The sequence below is a fragment of the Lemur catta genome, chromosome X (genome assembly GCF_020740605.2).
Source record: "Lemur catta isolate mLemCat1 chromosome X, mLemCat1.pri, whole genome shotgun sequence".
NCBI lineage: Eukaryota > Metazoa > Chordata > Mammalia > Primates > Lemuridae > Lemur > Lemur catta.
The window spans coordinates 23,864,518-23,888,040 of NC_059155.1; the positions used below are offsets into that span (position 1 = coordinate 23,864,518).

The following is a 23,523-nucleotide window of genomic DNA, read 5'->3' on the forward strand; positions in this document are numbered from 1 at the left end:
CAAAAGTGTGGTCCAAGTACTGGATTCACCTTTTGACTTAATTTTATCTGGCATTGAAGCAAATATTTTTCAAAATACAGACCTAAGGCAATAGCATACTATATATTTATACACACACACACATAAAGAACACTAGTGCATCCTGTCTAGCATCACTACTGGAAATGCAAATGTGATGTGAGGATGCTAGAATGTGTGCTAGAAGAGGGTGATATGTGCCCTGGAATGGCAACCAGATCTGATTTCAGATCTGATATATAGGCCCCATTTGTTGAAATCTATATTTGAATGTAAACTAAGATTGATTATTTTTCTATGAGTCATGGTCAAGGAATGGCTCTTAGAGAAAAAAGAGGATACTGGCACCCATCAGATTGAACTCTCAATGCATATTTTGTCTAGAATCAGAATGAGCTATATGTCTTCAGAAACTCTCAAGTGAGTTTTTGGTACAGATCTATTTCTGTCTTCTCAGTCTACGCCTCTATTGGTGCCACTGGAATGAACTAAAGAAAACACATAAATATACATAATAAAACCCAACCAAATTTGATAGCTTGATTTTTTAATGAATCTTGAAACAGAGTTTTCAGGTGAATCATACCAATCATGTACTTGAGAAAATGTCTGTGGCCACATTTTAACCAAAACTGGCTTCTCCAGAAGCTTAGCATCTTCCCTGAGCCCCTTCTCTCTGTCAGGAACAAAGTGGCTAAGAAGTCTTCTCAGACAAATTGGGTTATGGGAAATGGTCCACAACCAATAATGGTTTTGGATATCTGTTCTAGAGGAGGAAGTTGAATGGAGGTCCAGTTTGGCAGAAAGCCACCAGTAAAATTCACAACCTGTGGAATCAAGGGGTCTATTGCTTTGGATTTGAGAGGTTATCATTTGGGAATGCCACTGGCTTTACACATATATCTAAGAGTTGCTTCTGTGGCTGCTGCTTTAGCACAGATGCTCATCAATAGGTTTCAATCACTAGCATTGTTAGGCCCTCAGTAAAATGACTCAGAGCTTTCACCTGCTAGTGTTATATGCATACATTATTGAATCTGCTCTTTGCACATAAATTATGATCCCATTAGCAAGGAGTTAAATAAGTTTGAGCTACATTTGTGAACTGCATGGATATAAATACTCTCAGAGGCGGCTTCTAGCAGCTAAGCACTGCATAACTCCGCAAATCATCGTAGCTTCCCCTGTGAAATAAAGATCATTTGGGTGGCCAGAGTCCAGTAACACCACCAGTCATCTGTGCACATGTTCCCAGTTTGTGGAGAAAGAACAGGCAGATCTAAGGGTAGAAGGACTGAAATAACTTAAACCCTCATTCTCTTGGAATCCTACATCCGGGAACCCCCGTGAAAAGAAGAGGAAAGGGATTTTTTAAAGGGCTCCAGATACTAGTGTACTTGAGGGCATATTTGGAACTGCCATGGCCTTCAACAGCTGCTATATGGAGAGATAAATCTCTTCATTACACATATCTCAAGTTAACCTACAGAAAAGAATGTAAAAGACCACATAGGAAATCCTTTCATCCAGCAGATCCTACTGTCGCTTGATCATCAATTGGCTTCTACTTAATAAAGCAAGACCAACCTGGGCAGAGATATCTGTGACTACCTGCCTGGACATGCTCGTATGTCCTGAGTGATGCTAGGGCTTCTCCAGAAAAGGCTAGAGAAGCAAGTAAGCGACAGGGCAAGGTGCCTTGTCACCATGAAGACCTGAAATATCTTCAGTTAAAGAGCCAGCAAAAGCGAGGATGGCTAGTCTCCCTCCATTGAGCCAAAGATATTTCTAAAGAGTTACTCCCAAAAATATCACTAGGTACCAAGAAGAACATGTTAGTAACTTGGAGCGAGGGTTTGGGGAAGGGGAAAAGCAAGGGAGGGGCTTGCAGCTTAGATTAGAATAAGTTTCCACTTTTATTGTGTTGTCAGAGCAGGTTTCTAATTAACTATGCAAATGAACCATCCTTGCTCATATATTTCTTTTACTCCTCTGTGAACTCCTTGTCTTTCTCTGTAGCCTACATATTTACACATATATCTATCCCTCCTAAGGGCAACACTGAAGATCTTCTGGAATTATTCATTAAACAGTCATTTGCTCTTTAGGTGTCCCTCCTCCAAAAGGAGATGTGAAGCCATTTAGAGCAGCATATATCCCACAGTCTCTCAGGTGGCTAAATCACACTATACCCTGGATGCCAATATTTTTCAGGCCCAGAGTCATACCCATAGTGCAAATTCCTCTCTCTTCCCTTCCAAGATCTCCAGCTTGTTTGGCGGAAATCAACTTGGTAATTAATTCACAAGCCCCAATTTCTCTTCTTTCCCTCTATAGGGAAACTTAGCATCCTCACTTCACCATTTCTTTGTTCATAATAAAGTATCCAACACGGCTCCAGGCTACTTTATCTACTATTTTAAGTATTTCCTGAAATCAAAATTTATTTTAAAATTTTAAAATAAACTGGGCAGTTCTTTTGAAATATATAAAAAGTTTTGTTTATTTTAGTTTTTTAAAAACAGTTTCTACTTTCACGGAAAAAAAAAAACAGTGGTATTCTTATTCTAAAGCTATCTCCATATGTAAGGTTTGCCATCGCAAAGATAACATTGGTTCTTTGAAACAGCTGTTGGTGCATCCCAGAAACTGAGCCTGGAATCTAGACAACCACCATCTGAGGGGTGGATGCGTTGGATTGTGAGCACAGTCCTTTGTAGCTGAGTTATTGCCAGGTGTGGATGGCAGAGATAAGCAGAAATTTGTATCCACCAATAATGTTTTCTTCTAAAATAAACCTCATTATCAAAGTATTATGAATCACATTACTACCCCCTATATAAAAAACAAACAGATGCCACTCCATGACTGTTCCCCACACTTAGGAACCATCATCGTGACACAGGCCAGCATTACCTTCACGTGCTTTTAAATAACTAATTCACATTTACTCTTACCCTCTCCATCTGATCAACAATCCATATGTATTTTTACAACTTATGTGCTGTACAATGCTTTCTTCTTAGGGGAACTTTATGCAATCCCCTTCTACCCCCAACATTTTTGAAACAAAATGGAACAAAGAGTTATTTGTAAATATTTACTCTTTGCTTCATTCCCATTTCTCAGAAGGATTTGTATTTTAACAAGGCATGTCACTCAAACATAAAGATGTGAAATTCTCACCACGGAATTTCAGGTACCAGTGAGGAAAATATTTTTGGAGAGGGGGACATCCCCAGACCTCCTGAAATTACATCACAAAGCTCTCTTTTTTCCTCCCTAAGTCTGCTGACCCATGACTTTGTCTTCAGAGGGCTCTACTCAGCAAAAAGTTCACAGCAAGCCCTTCAGAGGGGAGAATGCCTAATTTCTATGATAGGAATCTGACCTACTTTGTTTAATTCTTTCTGTTCTCTATTGAGGTGAGTACAGTAAATATTTCTGACTTATAATTCTCTTAGGCACCAGTGAAGGGCCTGCAGTAATTGTTCTGAAACATTACTCTGGAGACATATTTGATGCACTACAGTAAAAGGCCCCAACTACAAAATACACCCTTGCTAGGTTGATAGTTATTTGGAGTATGGTGGTCCCTAAAGGAAAACAAAATCATTATGAACATCTAAGCCTTAAGAGCAAAAATAAGGAGGGCTGCTACCCTTTTGTGTGTTCCATTGGAGAATGCACAGTGAAGAGTTCAGTATATATTAATTTGCCTTCTGGACTGCCTATAATTTGCTGTGCAGGCTTGAGCAGATTGCTTAACCTATCTGTGCCTCAGTTCCTTTACTTATAAAGTAGAGATCATAAATCTACCTCCTTAGGGTGATCATTAAACGTGATCATTAATACTAACTCTTATAATAATTATGTGAAGATACTAGGTTGAAAAACAAAATACTAAAAGAGACTTATCAATTCGACAAGGATTTATTGTAAAAAGTGTCCTAAATGGGAACACGAATACATAAGCCATAGTCCCTGCCTTTGAGAAGCACGCAGTCTAGTGGGAGACACAGACGTGGGCATAAATAATAAGGCAAGGTAGAAGATGATGAAGGGGAGAGAAAACATTGGAGTGAGGAGCAAAAATATCTTCATCGTGAAAGTGACATTTAAAATGACCAAATGCCCACCTAATTCCACTTCTTTCAAAATACTGACATGTGTGTGTGTGTTTGTGTGTGTGTGTGTGTGTGTGTGTGTGTGTGTGTGTTGAGAAAAGGGTGTCAACACCTTCAGTTTATTTGGATTGGGCTAGGCGATACATCCAATAAGCTATAGTAAGAAAGAAAACTATGTGGATAAAAGCAGATTTTCTCTGCCATCTTGGAAATTTAGTCTAATCTGCAGCAACATAGAGTTCTAGGAGATCTGGCTTTTAAAGTACTTTCTTTTCTTGGCAGCTATCCTAACCTTGTTAAGTGGTATTATCTGTGATTTCTGATTACAGCTTTTATGCTCCTTAGCTGTGCTGCTGCTTAAAATGTTTGTTTTTCTCCCTCATTTTTATTTAGAATTTCCTAAATGCATGTTGGTTCCCTGCCAGATTTCATAAACCCTGTGATTTTTTTTCCTATCTAAGACTAAACTTCTAGGAGTATATCATTTGTCAGAGGTCTTTAAAGTCCTAGGGTTTCTCAGAGGAGGTCTGGATGCTCCAAGGCAGGGTTTCTCAACCTTGGCACTATTGGCATTTGGTGCCAGGTAATTCTTTGTTGTGGGGGCTGTCCTGTACAATGTAGGATATTTAGCAGCATCCTTGGCCTCTACCCACTGAATGCCTGTAGTATGCCCCAACCCAGATGTGACAATAAAAAATGACTCCAGACATTGCCAAATGTCCCTGGAGGATAAAATGGCCCCTGGTTGAAAACCATTGCTCTAAGGTAATCTCCACTGTAACTGTGGAGGCCATGGGAGTGGGAAACAGTTACTAGCCCATCTGTGGAAGCCACTAGATGGCCTAAGGCAAGGCTAGGCCATTTGTCAGAAGTAGGATGCTAAGTCACTGACAGACTGAGCCTGGGTTTTGGCAAGAGTGCATGGTGGCAACCCAGAATAGACCCCTGGCACAGGAATAGCCTTCCCTCCTCCAAAACCAGTGCTTCTCAAATGTTTTGTCCCAGGCTCCCTTTACACTCTTTATGTGAGTTATATCTACTCATATTTACCATGTCAGAAGTTAAAACTGAAGAATCTTTAAAGAATATATTCATGATTCACTTAAAAATAATAAACCCAATATATGTTAACATAAATAATATACTTTTATGAAAAATAACTATAGTTTTCTAAAACAAAAAAAATAGTGAAGAGAGAAGCACTGTCCTTTATTTTTGTAAATCTGTTTAATGTCTGGCTTAATATAAGAGAATGGGATTCTCATTTCTGCTTCTTCATTTAATCTGTTGTGATTGCACACATCACGTAGCCTCCAGAAAACTCCACTGTACATCATGAGGGAATAATAGTGAGAAGGCAAGTAATGCCTTAGTATTATTATAAAATTAGTTTCGACTTTCGTCAGAGATCCCCCAGGGGTCCCTGGACCACACTTTCGGAGCCACTGCTCTAAACTAACATGCCATACTTTTATCAGTCTAACTCATTTAAGGGTTAACAAATTTCTTTTAAAACTAGGATCTCTAGGGAGAGTGAAACCTCTCTATTGGACCTTAGTGTGAGTACCTTTGATCAGACCATTCTGTTTCTAAGATCTAGTGAGCGGCGGTACTGAAGAAATTAAATGAAACAATTTGAAGAACATAGGACCTTGAGGGAGGACAGGGCCTGGTAAGAGCTTAGTCAGAGAGTAGTGTGAGGACACTGAGCCCTTTGCAATAAGAAAAGAGAAAGCACAGAAAGGAGGAAGAAGATGCTTTGTACTTCCTCCTGTCCTGATGAGCTCAGTCACCCATATGCCATTGGAAAGCATCTCCCCCTGCATCCTGAGCTAACTGCCACATTGATGAGACTGGTATCAGTGCTTGGCTTAATGAATAGGGAGAAAAGTGATAGTGATAAGACAACAAATAACAGGGGGAAGGAAGAGAGAAGGGGGCCATATGGCAGAGAAGGGAGAAGGCAGCTCCAACACTAACCTCAGGGCCATAGATGGCTTGTCTGTCCTTTAAAAGTCTGAGGACTTTCATTGCCAATAATATCTTAAAGAGGTTCAAAGTTTAATTTGAATGTCTTTTGTTGCTTTGCATTCCAAGCAACTCTGGTTAGCATTTGAGAAGCCTAGGGTTCTGAGCACTGATTGAAGGAATTTATTTAAAGTATAAAAAAAAAGGACCCCAATTTTCTGGTGAGATACAGAATCCAAATATTCTGACTGCCAGGCCCTGTACTAACCAAGAAAGTGTCACCTCCTTGACACTAAAGATTTATAGTTTCTCAAATCTCAAGTACTCTGAAATTGCATATTATTTTAAAATAATGCTATATTTCTCAGAATGTCTGAAGATGAGATAGCCCCTCTGCTCTCAACAGCAAATGAAGGAAGAAAGGAAATAGGCTTTGGGACTTGAGCATGACAGAAGCCAGATCTTTGTGACTATAGGAAGTCTTGTCAGTGACTGGATATGTGAGTGGATCCAACTTATCCAAAATAAGCTAAGGAATTTTATGGCCTATTCATGGTTACATAAAGTTGTCTGCTTTGCTCCTTTTAAATTAGTAATGTTCAGATCAACATGCACTGGTACTGGGAATATTTGTCCCATGAATCTGAGCACACAGTTTTACTGCCTCATAATAGAATTATGCCACCCTCTCTATATAATGCATTTTTATTTAAAGTTATTAGAGATTCTTCATTTAATATCCAACAGTTCTAGAAAGAAGACAGAGTAAAGGTCATTATTCCCATTTTACAACTGAAGAAATCTCTGAGAGTGAAAATCTTTATCTGAGGGCCAGCGGGGTTTCACACATTTGTCCAGTGGCTCCAAATGCAGTCCTTATACTTTAAGCAGTGAAGGACTAAGGAGCAGTGGCCTGGCTTCCTGAGGATATATTAGCCTCTCAGTTGAGGAAGTCTAATCTTACTAGAACAACTTACCTAAACTATTCCTCTGCAGTATGTTACCCAACCATGGCAGAGTCAGTTTGCCAGTTTAGAGCATGCCATATTAACAATCCACTTTGAAATGATCTGGTCCACCTCCTCCACTCCACCCCCACCCCCGGTGATCTGAGTTGAGCACAAATATATGACCACATCAGAGAGACAGCCAATCAGTAACTCAAAAATAATCCACGGACCAGTTTTTCCATTGTTAAAAATGTTCCTCTTACCTAAAACTCAGAGGTCCACATTATACCTTTAATACTAAGACCGGTATGTGCATAAGAATTTAGAACACATGTTTGTGGAGTGAGGACGTGTATGCAGTACAGTTCTTTCTGAGATCAGTTTCAGCTGGGCAATAAATTTGTGTAATAAAGGACAATTAATCAGAGAGCATGTTATTTATGTAGAATCTATTTCGATTCTGTTCGGATTTATTCATTTGTCTCAGTCCACAATATGGAAACGCTTCCCCTTCTGGCCTCGTCCGCTTCCCAGCTTCCCTGTAAAGCTTACTTTCTGTCTGGAAGTACAACAAGACACCCGGTTAGATCAAACCTAACACACCTCTGTCACAAAGCTACTGCAAGCTGCCGCTGACGATTGTCACTTGAGGGGAGACCCTCCTCATCACACACAGCCTATCTGAGGAGTGCCTTTTTTCTATCCTCATTATTTAACAGTGTGTGCCGATTACTCAAAGCGATATGGGCAGGCCCTGGTAAATATAGCGTTGCTGTAGAGTTAACTTTTTATAAGGTAATGCTCAGGTTGCCTGCAGTGTCTAAAATTACTCTGTGGCCAGGGCCCCCTGCTTTATCGCTTTCTATAGTTTTAAAGTAGTTTGAAGCTTGAATAACATAAAATAACATAATATAATGTTATTTATGTTATTTCCCACGTGAAGAACGCCTGTAAACCTTGCAGTATTGAAACTCAGTGAACAAGGCATCTTAGACAAGCTGAAAAACAAATGGTGGTACGATAAGGGGGAGTGTGGAGCCAAGGACTCCGGGAGTAAGGTCAGTCGCTGAAGGTCTTTTCATACTGATTAGCAATCACATTTTGACCCACTGTTTATTTTCTACCCTAAAACGGCTTTCCTTCCCAACACACACTCCCTGGAACAGTGGGACCCCTTTATAACACCAGCGCTAAAGAAATAAGGCCAATACCAGCCTCAGAGGCCAGCCACACTACATTGATCATCGACTCTATAGAGCTGTTGTTATGATTAGGGAACTCAATCTGGCCCATTGCATTTCCCAAGCTATAAAATAATGAGCTGTGTTATAAGGGGGTTTTACTGTATTTCACATTTCAAAAGTTCAAAGAGAAAATATATAACAACAACAACCAAAAAATAAAGATCCAGTTGTGACAGTACTTTTTCTTAACCTCTTACAGTGTCAGAGACTTTGTAATTGTAAATACCTTTGGTTATTCATATATTATGTCCATCTCATCTGAAAACAGCCTAACAAATAAATAACAAAACTGGTCTCTGTAAACAGAATGATTAGCCTCCCCCCAGCTGCTGTTGTATTGTGTTCAGCATCTATTTGGATCTCAAATCTCATTAAGTCTGTCACACTTCTCTCTTCCAAAGGTGTCATTTGAATCTCTGTACGTAATACTTTTAAAATTTAGTCGCATGCTCCTTAAGGGTATATACATTGTCAGGATAACATCACATTGATAAGCATGAAACACTCTTCCCCGCCTCCTTCCTGCCCCCCTTCGCTCCCCTAAGAAAGTTCTTTTTAGTTTCAATTTTCGCCTTTCCTTTTTTTGAACTAATATTGTGGTATCAGTTAATTCATTTCATGAAATGCCACTCATTTTCCCTGTGCAACAAACCATTTTGCTACTGGTTTTCTACATCTCACATCAGGGAATTCTGTAACTCTTGTAAAACCTAAATACATGGAACTTGAAACTGTTCTTGTTGCTACAGTTTATATGGGTTATGTCAAAGGACCTCTTCCCCCATTAAATATCACATACGTACAAAAGTCTAATGGCAGAGGAAGGGTTACCAGAAATTGGTCCATTTCCTAATGGACTGTGGAACATCCTTGCACTTAGTCTCACCAGCCTCCTTAAGGAGATAATCTATTGTTTTATAAGTGACAATTCTTACTACTCATCTATCTAATGGTCATTCATCCTAGAAGAGTGACTATTTGCAAGGTTGTTGTGGACATGAGGCACTCCCACATCCCCCTTCCTGGATGCAAATCAATTTCAATTGGCCTTTTTATTAAGGTAAACAAGTACAGGACTGGCTCCTACGAAAATAGGATCAGAAGAACATGGCCATATTGTCTTACATTTAATTCTTTAAATGATACCAAGATTAGCTGAACCAGAGTGTTGAGTATCAGCAATGGCCATCATCTGCCCACTGTGCTATCACTTAAAGAAGATGCTCAAAATTTACTGGCTTAACAATTTGTATATTCCATTCAATTACATTCAGCAGCAAAATGGTTACATTCCCTCTAAAAAGACTACAAAATGCTATTTTATTTTATTTTTTTCAAAGAAAGACTCCTGGCCCTTGGTGTGTCCTACCTCAAGGTAGGGCTCAAGACACCAACTTTTTTTTCTTTCCATTGTTCAGCAGTTCAGCTTTTGCTTTTTCATACAGGCAGATAGCTTAGTCAGATTTGCACAGTTTGACCTGAAAGTCACTGACCGGTTTCCTCAATTTTTCCCCATGTTAAACAGAAAGCAGATAAGTGTAGTGGTTTTTTTTTTTTTTTTAATTATTTTCTGTATTCCCTGGAGTAAAAGCTAAAAATGAGCTGGGTTTTTCTTTAAATCGTCAGCCTCCTGGAAAAGCTTTCTGATGTGTATGGAGCCAATCCAGGATCCAACAGGTCCTCCTGACGGTTTCCCTAAACTCTCAGGAAGATGGAACAGAGCCAGTTCTTTGTGCTGCGCCCTTGTTCCAGCAACACAAAGACTTGCTGCCCTGATTTTAACTAGGGTGAGGACTTAGCAACCAGTCCCCAAAGGTAGCAATTTCTCAGCCACTTGGGGAAAGAGGAGAGTTAACCCTTTTTAAACAAACCCTCGTGAAGTAACTCCCCAGATAAGAACATCAGGAACCTCTAATATTCTCACCTACTATCTTGAAGACTAGCTGACAAAGTTTGTCACAGGGAATACAAGGGAGAAAGGGGTGTTGCGGGGCAGAGAGGGGAAAGAGTGCTTCAAGTTTCCAAATGAAAAGAGTGGTACATTTATAGAGATGTCACAACTCAACTCTGGCAAATGGTATTTATCAAGGCTGGCAGAGGAATAAATTATGCTTGTGTTTACTCTTTTGCTCCCATGGCCAAGTGCTGTATTATTTAGCTGTTTAACACCATTTTCAAGTACTAAGAGATATAAGGAGTCCAAATGAAAGGACTTTTAGGTGAGGATCAAAACTGTCAACAGAAGCACAATCTACTATCTTGCTGCTCATTGCAAAACATTAGCCAGCTGCCAAAGTTGAGTCATAACACTTACATGAATGTTTAGTTATTTTACAATTTAGAACTACCCTATACTGTTGTGATGTATTATAATGTCCCATCGCCTTTGTTTTCCCCAAGAACTAATCATGTTGTTCATTTCTCTTAGGACAAGACCAGCGCTCTGAGCCTGAGCAATGTGGCAGGCGTTTTCTATATACTTGTCGGAGGTCTGGGGCTGGCCATGATGGTGGCTTTGATAGAATTCTGTTACAAATCACGGGCAGAGTCCAAACGCATGAAACTCACAAAGAACACCCAAAACTTTAAGCCTGCTCCTGCCACCAACACTCAGAATTACGCTACATACAGAGAAGGCTACAACGTGTATGGAACAGAGAGTGTTAAGATCTAGGGGTACGGTTAAGGTCTAGTAAACTAATCAGCTTTATGTTACTATATGTTAATCTCTTTTTTTTCTTGTTTTGTTTTTTTAGTTTGGTTTATTGTTTCAAGCATTGTCTCTTTGCAACCATTTGATTCTTCGAAAACAATGGTTGTGCTTTCTTGTCAGGCAGTGGTGCTTTTCTGATAGCATAGTCGTAATTGTGCTCTGTAACCCAAAAGGAAAAAATAATTCTCTAGAGTGACACTGTTCAATAGAAGTATATGTAAGCCACACATGTGAACCACATGTGAAATTTTAAATGCTCTAGAAGAGCTGGGCATGATGGTGTGCTACCTGGGAGGCTGAGGCAGGCAGACTGCTTGAGCCAGGGAGTTCAAGTCCAGCCTGGGCAATATAGCGACACCCTGTCTCTTAAATAAACAAGCAAATAAAAATGCTCTAGTAGTCACATGTTTGCTTTTATTTTTAAAAGTAAAACAAGTGCAATTAATTTTAATTTTAATGGTATATTTTATTTAGCCCAACATATCCAAAATATTATCATTTCAACATGTTACCAATATAAAAAAAATCAGATATGTTACATTTTTTTCTTCATGCTCAGCTTGGAAATCTGGGGTATATTTTATACTTATGGTACATCTTGACCAGTACTAGCCACATATCAAATGTTCAGTAGTCACATGTGGCCAGTGGTTACTGTGTTGGACAGTGCAGCTCTAGAGAAAGCAACTGCTCTGAACCTGATGTTAAAATTAGGAATAGAAATGAGGCACTGCCACCTCGAGTAGAGCAGTGCTTCCATAAGGGAGCAGCGCTTCTTTTAAGTAAGCAGTATATAAGCCTGAGACGATTTTCTTAATCTTTGAGTTCCTTTGTTGTCCCTTCCTTGGAACTGATATTCAGGTAAGTCTCTCAAAGGACAGGCTAGGCTCCCTGCTGCTGGCCAAACCCAAATTCATACTTAGATGAACCTGACTGATACCTCCTTGACTCTGGCAGTTACAGCCAGGCCCCACCAATAACTCAAATGTGTTCAAAGGCAAGCTTATATTAGGATAATGTTTCCATTCTGGAAGTGTTTAGAAGAATATGGTCTTGTTACTTTAAAGTACATCTGTCATCACTAACATGTCTATCTGGAGTGGAACAGAACAATTAGCAACTTCATAACCCTTATTTTAGGTGGGTGATTTTGACTGCATGAGTAAATGTCAATGTGCTGGAATTTCTACAAATGCATTTGTGTTTTGACCTTCTTATATTTCACATTGTGGATCTAAATTCAGCTGATTTTTAAATGTTTCATCCAAATAAATCATTTGTCTTCACCATGGAAAACATCATCTTGTTTAATGAAGTTGCTGGTTGTTCTTTTTTCCTGCCTTTCACCACAACATACTCAGCACACTGAATTAACCCGCTGACAAAGTGTTCCCATTGCATTGGTGGGTGTACAATACATGCATTCATCTGTAATTAGCATTGTTTGCATGCAAGCATTTAATGTTCCAGTGTGCTTAAGATGTTTTACTCTTGAGTAGGTGATATAGGCCCGTTACAATTTAGGGCATGTTATTTGCTTTTTCATAGGACAGTACATGAGCAATTTCAGTAGCTTAATTATCCTAAATTCTGAGGTGCTGGCATCCAAATAAGTAATACACCTTAAATCCGTGTAGCAGTTTTCCGTGTGCTCTCACATCTATTGCCTCATTTGAGAAAAGACAGTAGTAATTTCCCTTTCCAGTAACTAAGACTCAGCCACATCAAGTGACTTACTCAAGGCAACACAACTAGGTAGTGGCAGTTCTGGGACTAGAACCCAGCCATTCTTGCTCCTATAGCCATATTCTTTACTAAACCATGCCGCTTCTAGCGGCATGGCCTGGTGGCCTCCAGAAAACTTGAAACCACAATGGGATCCTGTCAAATGAAGAACAGATCTTAAGTTTCTGTCCCACTTGTCCACAAGAAAAGTCTTGAGGAACTTCAAGCCTTCATATGCCCCACCCCTTATGTACTCCACACAAGACTGAATATTCAATCACTCCTGCTTTCCCCAGAAAGAATCTTTCTGAAACAGGGCTCAGGGTCACACAACCTCCAGACTCTCTTTGTTTATCAACCATTCCATCTGAAAATCCATGTCCCTACTCCCCAGCTACCATAGCCTCAGTCTCCTATTAAAGCTGCAGAGCAGTACAACTCATACATCCTACATCAGCATGCATGTGAATCATATGGGGACCTTGTAAAAATGGAGATCCTGATGCAGCAGGTCTGGGATGGAGCCTGAGATTCTACATTGCTCACAAGCTCCCAGGTCATGCAGATGCTTCTGGTTCAGGGAGTAGTAAGATTCTAGAGAAAATGATCTCAGAGAATGTAACTCAAGAAAGAAAGGAAGGAAGAAAGGACGGAAGGAAGAGGGAGGGAGAGATAGAGATAAATATATAGATAACTATAGAGAGAGATAAATATTTATTAATATGTAAATGTTTGTGTGTGTGTGTGTGTGTGTGTGTGTGTGTGTGTGTGTGTGTGTGTGTGTAGAGAGAGAGAGGGGGTGGGGGAGAGAAGGAGAGAGAGAGAGAGAAACTGGGATCTGCAAATTTTTATTTGGGCAGAATGTTACAGTCCTAAAGTGGAGGCCTGGAACATCAAACCTAGGGGGAAAGCCCAGAAATTTACTTGCCATAGTTTCTGGCTCTCTGGCTTTCCTTTAGTCATCTTGGTTGATCCACTTTTGTGAAGCAAAATTCAGGGTAATTGAGGCAAAACTCACATCTTAATAGACACCAACACCAGTGTGGTTATAGCCCAGTTAGCTAGCACCTTGGCAACCATCTCTGGGGTGAAAAGAAAACCTGGAATGAGCCTCTGCAGATAAATTTGTCCTCCAAGCCTATATGCAATCTCCAGACAAGAAGAAAAAGCCTCAGAAGATACTGGGGAAACCTCACATGGGTCAGTCAAAGCAAGCTGTACAAGAAATAGAAACCTCTGGAAAGCCTCAGCTAATTTGGTGATGTGACATTAGGGGAGTGTTGTTTAAGTGAAGAGTGACCTCTTCACCCATTCATCTTTTATTTCTCAAGAAGTTCTGGAATATCTACTGGTGACTTCTAATTTGTTACCTAGTTCTTAGGCTTCCAGTTCTCTGAGTTGGCCTAAATCTGTCTGGGTCTATTCAGGGGCACAGAGATCCAGAGATGCCCTGAGATTATACTTTTATTGCTAATTATCAGAGCCTGCCTTGAGGGTTTGTAGTAGTAGTAATTGTTCAGGAAGAATGACTCAGGGTAAATCACCTGCAAAAATATGATCCAGTGAAATCTGGTTAATAAAAGGGCATTTGAAAGACAAGGTAGTTGTCTCTCATTTTCTATGGGTGATAGTGGAGTCAGGATCATTGGATTAATTATGGGAACACATGCCTCAGCCTCAGATCATGTTTAGCACCCCCTAGGGGGCAGATGGCCTTTTGACTACCTGATGCCTTTGGGTTACTGACCAGCCACTGGAAGTCTGGCCCCACAAGCAGGCCGGGGCAGGTGACCGACCAAGTGCTCCAGATTCACTGCACCCTAGGGTTGACTCCGCTAATTGTTTTAAGAGATTATTTCCAATTTCCTTATTGCTGGTCAGAACTACTTCTGGCTTCTTTGGCTTCTTCAACAATATTTTTGAAATCCCTCTCATTTGCAAGACCTCAAGATGCCTAAAGTTAGAGAAAAAGATTTCCATTTTTCCTCTAGGACTGTTCTGTTTAGTCTTCCTAGAAAATATTAACTTTGTTTATGCAGCCCATTCTCAATTTTCCTTCTGCAGCCTATGCATAGACATTCTTCCTGGAGAAGTTTTCCTGCTTGAAAGCATTCATTTTACAATAAGTGGGAAGCCACATTCTGGATAACTGAGGTGGCAATGTTCTTTCTCCCAGAGGACTTTTACCTCAGTGATAATACTCCATTTATCCCCATTTAAAAGCAAGAAACAGAGGGACTGAGAAGTTAGGCCACTTTCCCAAAGTCATGCAGCGAGATGGTGATATCCCATGGCCAATGGGGGAGGGAGGAGGAGTCATTGATCTTTCTGCCATAGATATAAAACTTCTCCAAGCTTCTAACGCAGATATGACTCAGGCAAGGGGTTCCAAGGAAGAGGTTTGCCACTTCAATGTTAGTCTTAGTCTGCCCTCCTTGGGTGCTTTTGGCTTTCAGATGCATCTTTGACATTCTTCTGGCAGATACTTTTATTCCAGGCCCAGTGGTGGATCATGATTATGTCACTCCTTTGAGATAATATTTAGTGTCAGCTCAGGAGAAAAGGAAGTGTCCCGTTAGTGTAGAGGGCAAGGATGAAAAGGGTGATGTGAGCTTGAAGAGGAGGCAAGAAGTGGCCTTCAGTACTCAGAGTAAGGGGCAAATTAATCCTCCCCAGGAACTAATACCTCCAAAAGGGAGGCATAATCAGCATCTCAATCAGGCCCCTAATGTCAAGGCAAAGACCCCATGGATGCCAAGCCCCTTCATGGCTATCTTTGCTCTGGCTTCTTCCTAGAATGTGCTCTCTTTAAAGTCCTTGTGCTATTTGCAGACTTTAATAACTAAGGTTGTAGGTATTAAGAAAAACAAGTGGTCACCTTTCTGGCAATGAACAGCAAATTTTCTTCTCACAGTCAAAATGGATTTTAATTTAGTAATCTGTAGAGAAGTGTTTGCCTTCTGTCCTAGGTAAACAGTCCTTTGTCACAGATTCTGCAATCAGAATACACTATACAGTGTAGTTCTCCCAAATATTTATATTTAAATGCCACTAAAACTTTCTAGTATACCTACATCTTAAGTGATTAAACTCTTGAGTTAGACATCATACTATGCCCATATAGTCCCTAGTACAATAAATATGGTAGAGAATGCTCCTAATTTAACCTATTGCAAAGCATTTGCATCAGATTAAAGAATTTAACCAGACCTGTTGCCTAAAGCCAGTCAAATGGGGTACAGCCCCAGAGATGCCAGTTTGAGAAAACAGCCACGGTTTTTCCCCAAGATAGACTGAGCCATAATAAACTTCTCAATTCCCAATAGAAAGCCCCTTCAAATTTAAATTTCCCCTTGCCTTTGCAGATCCCTTCCCACTGGAGGCAAGTGATGAGAGGAAATCACCGAAAACGTGGCTGCTTCAAGGATCCTGAGCCAGATTTCACTCTCCTTGGTGTCGGGCATGACACGAATATTGCTGATGGTGCAATGACCTTTCAATAGGAAAAACTGATTTTTTTTTTCCTTCAGTGCCTTATGGAACACTCTGAGACTCACAACAATGCAAACCATCATTGAAATCTTTTTGCTTTGCTTGAAAAAATAATTAAATAAAAACCAACAAAAAAATGGACATGCAAGATTTCAGTATGTGAAAAAAAATCTTATTAAAAAAAGTCAATTCAAAAAAAGCCATTCTTTGATACCACTGCACAGTATACAAACACCATGTTCTTTAATACACACACACACACACACACATACACACATGCACGCACACATACACACAAATTTAAAATTCCAATTCAGCAAAGAGGCCAATGTTAGCTAAAAGAATTAATTCCTCCTGATTAAAAAAAAAAAATCTGTTTCCCAGTGTTTGGGAAGACAGACTGGCATTTCTTCTAGGATCTGCTGACCAGATGTTTTTGGTATTTCCTGTTGGTGGTGATGTTCTGTGCACCCTATTTCCTTTCCACGTTGCTGAAATGTGTATATCTTTAGAATGTAAATGCAACACTTAAGTAAATTCAAACGCTTTGGAAAAGGGACTAAACGGTGACTTCTCTGTGTTCTTGAAATGGTTTTGTGAAAATGCTTTGATAACTTCCCACTCAGTGAAGGGATTAACAGAGCTTTCGAAATTGACTTTTGTGTGTAGCAAGGGACGGGGCACTATCAGGATACCTCTTGGTGCTTTCCTAAAATGGATCTCGGGGCGCACCAAGAAGCCTGGAATTTCAGCTCACAGATCTGTTTTTCTTGCTTCAGTGTGTATTTTAAGTCAATGGAGCTGAGTATCTAGCATTGAGATGAGGGAAATGCTGCCTATACTCCCAGACGTGTTTAGAATATCTTTCTCAAAAACAACACTGTGTTTAGCTCGGCTTTCTCTGCTAAGTATGCCTTTCAAGTGTACACTCCGGAGACAGGACCGCATTGCAAGGCGGGACAGCAGGTTCAGACCACAGTTCACAGTCTGACTTTACTCTTGCTAGGTCTGTCTTACCAGCTGTTGCCTGCTACTGCCTGTGGCTCTCCGTCAGACTGCATGTGTCCTTTTCTAGTTTGCAAAGACTAAAATGCATTCCCGATCCTTACTGCTAATCCAAGGGCCGCAGCATCACTCCAGGTCCTTGCTTAGAGCAGTCTCTACTGACTTTCTCAGAAGATCACTCCACTGCTCCATGGGCTATCAAGTAACTAATTGCATACCTGCCATTGGCATCATCAGAACAGTCAGAGGAAATAGTCTCCGCTCACTGATTACCTCCTATATAACGACGTATGCTTTCTGTAGTTCAGTAGTTTGCTCTCATCGGTAACGTGCATTGGGAAGTTTCCAGACTGCAAAAACTAGGAGCTCGCATTCATTTCCCAAGTGTGATCCTTAGATGCTTAGTTGACTCACTGCATATTTGCTCTTGTCTTCAGCAAAGAAAGGAAGAAGTCTCGTTCCAATGAACCGTTTTCAGAAAAGTGTAATATAAACTTTCATTCCAAAAATTGTGTCATAAGCAAATAACTCACCTGTCAAAATTTAAATGGCATTGAACAAAAAAGAAATCTGTTGTGTTTTTGTTTTGTTTTGTTCTCATGAAACTGTGATTTTCAACTTATGAATGCTATAATGTCCCAACATGGGAAGCTAACGCTGTGTGAACACGAAGTTGTATAAAACAAACCAACCAACCTACACACAAACGTTTTCATAGGCACTGTATAAAGAGAAATGTATGTTTATTGACTCAAATCAGTTTTTCAGAGAGGAAACTTCACTGGGTTGAAGAGGCGGGTAAATTGGTTTGTTATTTTTTAAAAAAAACTTGCATGTTTAAAAAAACGTTGATTGCTTCAAATTTCTGCTACTAACTTCAAGCTATGGGAGTTTGGCGGTAGTCACTTGAGGATTTTTTTTCCAACTCTTTTCTTTTTGTTGTTAAATCTGTACTTCAGTGAACAGAAAAATTGCCAAGCAAACTAATGGCTGTAAAAGCGTAAATTGCATGTGTGGGCATAAATTACGGAGCCTCATTGCCATGAGGTATTGTACAAAGTTTTAATACATTTTGTAAATAAAATTGTAAAGAAAGAATTCTGTGTCTGTACTTTGACTAGCTGTTTAAAATTTTACGTGGACGCAAATGCCAAGAAGTTGTTCACTAATTAACTTCCTCCCAGAAGCTTTGCCAATGATGCAACAGTCTACTTACTAGGGATTTTCAAAAAGGATTACACCTCTCCCCATCCCAACTGCAACTGTAGTCAGGCTCAGACCCCTCAACTTAAATAGAACCACAGCTCTAAAACCTTAGATTAGTTTAATTTTAAGGAATTCCATTACCAATCTTTGTCTCCTTCCCCCTTTGGGACTCTCTCCCCAGAGGGTTGCCCTGCCTGCAACCTTGGTCCCCAATTCTCCTACCTCCACACAAGACCTCCCAAGGAAGTGCCCAAATTCAGAACTGATGACCTTCAAAAACACTTCCAATTACTTTCCTATGCCATCACAAAGTATACGTCCTAGTACTCTTAGTTGCTTGGCTAAGTTTTGCGCTGTTGCTTTAATGACTGATAATAACTTAATGCCTGATTGGAAAACCTTTATTCCACCAAAGGTCACTGATCTTTATTGCACTGAAGAAATAATGAATTTAGGACTATACTGATTTTAGAATATTCCTGAGAGAGAAATGAAAAGCTAATGATCTAGTCTGATTTGCAGATTCTGAACAGGGAATTCAACTTTATCCAATAAATAAAGCAAGTGTTTAAAATGTAAAATAGTTTTATATTATTATCATCCTAGAGAACAGGGGATAATGATAGGAAAAAAGGAGAGGGGATAATTTGCAACTGAACCAGAAAAGAAGAAAAGTGCAGTTGAGATGCTAGGGAGATAAAGGAAGAAAGGAAGGAACACAAGACCTTGGTGAAGAAGAAAAATAGGAGTGAGAAAGGAACACTCTCAGAAAATTCTGAAGTATAGACTGGCCTGTAGGCTTCATCATAATTACTACCATTTTCACTGTCCTCTGAAATGCTGAATAGCTGCTGAACCACTCACACTTCATAACTCTTCAACTACTTGTTTTTATTATTAAGGCACCTGTGGCAATCCCACCAGAAGAGAAATGATTCTATAGGGAGCAGGTTCAGTGACTAGACTAGAGTGATAGTCCCCTTGGGAGCTGAAGAAATCAGTTCAAGTACCAAGAGATGTCCCTGGATCCTCCAAAATAATAGATTTCTATTTTAATAGGAACTCTAATTCTTTACCCCAAAGGAGAAGCTAACCTCAGGCACTGTGGCAGATGATAGTGGAGCACTATTTTGGTTTAGGTGGGATTTGGGGATTTTTCTCCTTGAAGGAAGGGAGAAGCAAAAAAGAGTCCTTTTAGTGTTTCTCAAATTGGACTGTAAATAGCTATATATTTTGCATACACTTAGGTCAGCCTTGCCAAACAAGTCTGCAAAAAGGCCTTGAACTTCAAATAGCACTCTCCCCCTGCCCTGTGCACAAAAGGAGAATGCCTCTTGGTCTCTGTGTCAGTATTCTTGCCCTGTTAAGACACATCTGATCATACTCAGTCAACAGAACAATCTTCAAACAGAAAGGGCAAATGTCTCTAAGAAAACTGGCAGGATCACGGGGAGAAATAGTGCTACAAATCACATTCCTGCTATTGGATGGGGAAAAGGGTTGACTATAACTTGGGGAGATGAACATAGAGGAGGAGAATGAACTGAGAAGTGAGAAGCAAAACCATTATTCCTCAGAATCCAGACCCAATCAAACAGAAGATGCATTAATATGCTATCTCACAAGGGTCAGAAATCAGTTGTAACACAAACACCACCAAAACCTATTATGAGTGGGAGAATTACTCTCAAAACCTGAGCCAGCTTTTCAGCTACTCTGGACTGTATCCCTCCCCCTCTTGTCCCCACGCTGTTGGATTGGGCTTCCTGAGAACCAATTTATTATCAGATCACTTAGCAGACATGAAACTCAGCAACAGTATATCTGCATTCAGTTATCAGAGCACACAAAACTTAGCATCCCATCAGGAAATCTCTCTTGAATCTGGAGGCCCTGTTTCACCCCTATCTCTCTGGACTGAAGGAAGGGCACAGTCTTGCAAGAGAATGGCAGGTGGCACTGAGAATTAATGAAACCTGCCTCCAGAACTAAAAGTGCTATGAAATGCTAAGAGACTTCCTGCACATCCAAGACTAGGAGTCATGGACAAGCCATTTACACTCAGTGAAGACCCAGGGCACTTGGACTTTCTCAAAAGGCTCCCTGGAAGAACATTATTGTCAGGAAAGGGTGGAGGGAGGCTTTAGGGGCATATCAATGTTCCAAACCTGCCACATCCTCAGCATCCTCAACACTGAGGGTTCACAGCCCATTTGAATGGGCAAAATCCCCAAATTTTCTGACAGCCATTGTCATTGTAACCAAACATCACCTGGACTAGATGGTTGGGAGAAGGTATACATTCTCTTCTTCTCCTCGCCAGATGAGGGAGGAACAATCTTGGCTCCTGTCCTCAAGGGGACTGCAGTCTTGGTGACAAGACAGATGATGACCAAAAAGAATCTGCATCCATTTATGTCCAATGCTCAGAGGAAATACTATAAGAAGGCCAAGAGGAGGACATTCCCTTTGCCCCTTCATTTGGACTTGCTCTTCCTAATACAGTCAGTTGGAGTCCAACCGAATTTCTCTTTGAGTTTCAAAAGCTGTGAGCCTTTGCAATTGAGGAGTCATACCAGGCCCCTTTAAGCCTCTAGCTGCTCAGAAACTCAGAATGACCACTTTCCTGCCAGCCTACCTGCCCTCTGAGCAGGAAGTATTTGCTTATTTGTTGATTCGCAATGCCCTAGCTGTAAAAGTGTAAAAGAACCTGTAATGACAGCCTAAGAATTAATCTTCTCCCCGTGTCAGCAGCTTTGGAAAAATTACCCTTGCAGTGGTTTCACTGAGTTTCAATCCTATAGCAAAATGGTTGATTTACAATTTTCCTAATAAATATTCATTAAGCCTGAACAAGTCAATTAAAGTTTTGGTGGCAGTTCACAAGCAAGCAGACGGGGGAAACAACCTTTACAGATATTCCCAGAGAACATTGCAGTCTTCCCCCGTGAGAGTGCAGGAGTTTCTCTGAAAGATTGCAAATCCTCTCTGAACCTGGTGATGCCCTCTAAGGCCCACACTTCCCCCCACTTACAGTGTAGCTTCAGAAAAGCTTGTTGTACTCTCCATCTCCATTTTCTCAATTATTGTAGTAGGGCTTCTGCTGCCACCAGTGTACAGGAACTTCTCTTGCTGAGGTCATCAATAAACGAGTTTATGTTATTCAGCCTCTTTCCAGAATTTGGTGCTATTAACCTCTCTCATCTTGGAAATCTTTCGTCTTTTGACTTCTGTGAGAGCCCTCTTTCCTGGGCTCCCTCCTACTCTACTGCTGCTAATTTCTCTTCTGCTTCCTAGTCTCCTCTCCTATTTTTTTTTTTTTTTTGAGACAGAGTCTCACTCTGCTGCCCAGGCTAGAGTGCCGTGGCGTCAGCCTAGCTCACAGCAACCTCCAACTCCTGAGCTCAAGCAATCCTCCTGCCTCAGCCTCCTGAGTAGCTGGGACTACAGGCATGCACCACCATCCCCGGCTAATTTTTCTATATATATTTTTAGTTGTCCATATAATTTCTTTCTATTTTTAGTAGAGACGGGATCTCGCTCTTGCTCAGGCTGGTCCCGAACTCCTGAGCTCAAACAATCCGCCTGCCTCAGCCTCCCAGAGTGCTAGGATTACAGGCGTGAGCCACCATGCCCAGCCTCTCCTACCTCTTAATGTCAATGTTTTCTTGAGTTCCACCATGTTCCCTCCTTTCTTCCCACTCTGTTTACTCTTCCTGGGTGCTATCCCATGGTTTCCATTTCCACCTATATTGTGATGTCTCTTAAGTCTTTATTTCTATCTCAAACCTCTCTCCTGAGCTCCAAACCAGTATATTCAAACATCTATGGGATTATCCTACATCAAACTCAACATTTCCAATGCAGAAAATATTGTGTCTGTTCTTATCCTCACCCCACTGCTAAACCAGAGCTTCCTCTAAGAGTCTCCATCTTGATTTAAAACCCCATTGATGGGGAGTAAAATAAAATATAAAATAAATCTAATGACCTTTAAAATTGGTGGATATGACAATCTGAGAAAGACAGGCTTGCACTCAAAAGCAGAACTCACAGAACAATGACAATGGAAAAACAGAGTCAGTTTAACATTAACTTGTACAGTTATAAGATGTAATGAAAAGTAAGCATATGGTTCTTTGTATCTTTTGGATCCCAGAATCATAATATGGTTTGCACACATGTGGAACAAAACCACCTAGGGTTGTCACCAAGGAAGGAATGTGCAAGCTCCAAGCAAGCTAGCCAAGGGCCCCAAATCATTTCCCAAAACATAACAATACAAGGAGGTGGCTCTGATAACTCTGAAGGAGATATTAGATACAACCTAAGTGGAATCAACCCAGAAAGACCGAGAAGAGAACCAGCAGGAGATTTGTGCATTCAGTTTGTATATACCCAAACATGTAATATTTCTGTAAGCGTTCAGAGTACACTAAGCAGCTAATTCTTCAGATTTTTTTTTCATTACCCTTTTCTATGTACTGAATCACTTCCCCTCCAAAGTTTATGTTGAGCTCTAACCTCCAATGTGACTGGATTTGGAGATAGGGCTTTTAGGAGGTAATTAAGGCTAAATGAGGTCATAAGAATGGGGAACTAATATGATAGGATTAGTGGCCTTATATGAAAAGGAAGAGACAGAGATCTCTCTCTCTGTGCTCCACACGTGTACACAGAGGAAAGGCCAAGAGAGCACACAGCAAGGAGGCAGCCATCTGCAAGCCAGGAAGAGAGCCCTAACCAGAACCTGACCATGCTGGCACCCTGATCTCAGACTTCCAGCGTCCGGTACTGTGAGAAAATAAATTTCTGTTGTTTAAGCCATACAGTCTGTTGTATTTTGTTATGACAGCCCGAGAAAACTAAGAAATCCTTGCCATTGCCACAAATAGTTACACCATATAGAGACAAAAATAGGACAGGAGGTCAATCACCATCATAACCCCAGTCACCCAATTCAGAAACCTAGAAATCAACCTTGCCTGCTTCCTCCCTTCTCCTTATCTGCAATCAAGTCCTGATGATTCAACCCCCTTGATATATCTAAAATCCATCTATTTCTGTGAATCTCT

At 40.5% G+C, this 23,523-nt stretch overlaps 1 protein-coding gene across 1 annotated transcript in view; it reads left to right on the forward strand.

The window, feature by feature from the left end:
- Positions 1–18,340, forward strand: part of GRIA3 (glutamate ionotropic receptor AMPA type subunit 3) — a 274,784-nt gene extending 256,444 nt beyond the window's left edge. The window contains exons 15-16 of the mRNA XM_045537747.1: positions 10,736–10,983; positions 16,111–18,340. Coding sequence (XP_045393703.1) covers positions 10,736–10,981 — 246 coding nt within the window. The 3' untranslated portion in view covers positions 10,982–10,983; positions 16,111–18,340. The remainder of the gene's footprint in view (positions 1–10,735; positions 10,984–16,110) is intronic.
- Positions 18,341–23,523: the final 5,183 nt, after the last annotated feature.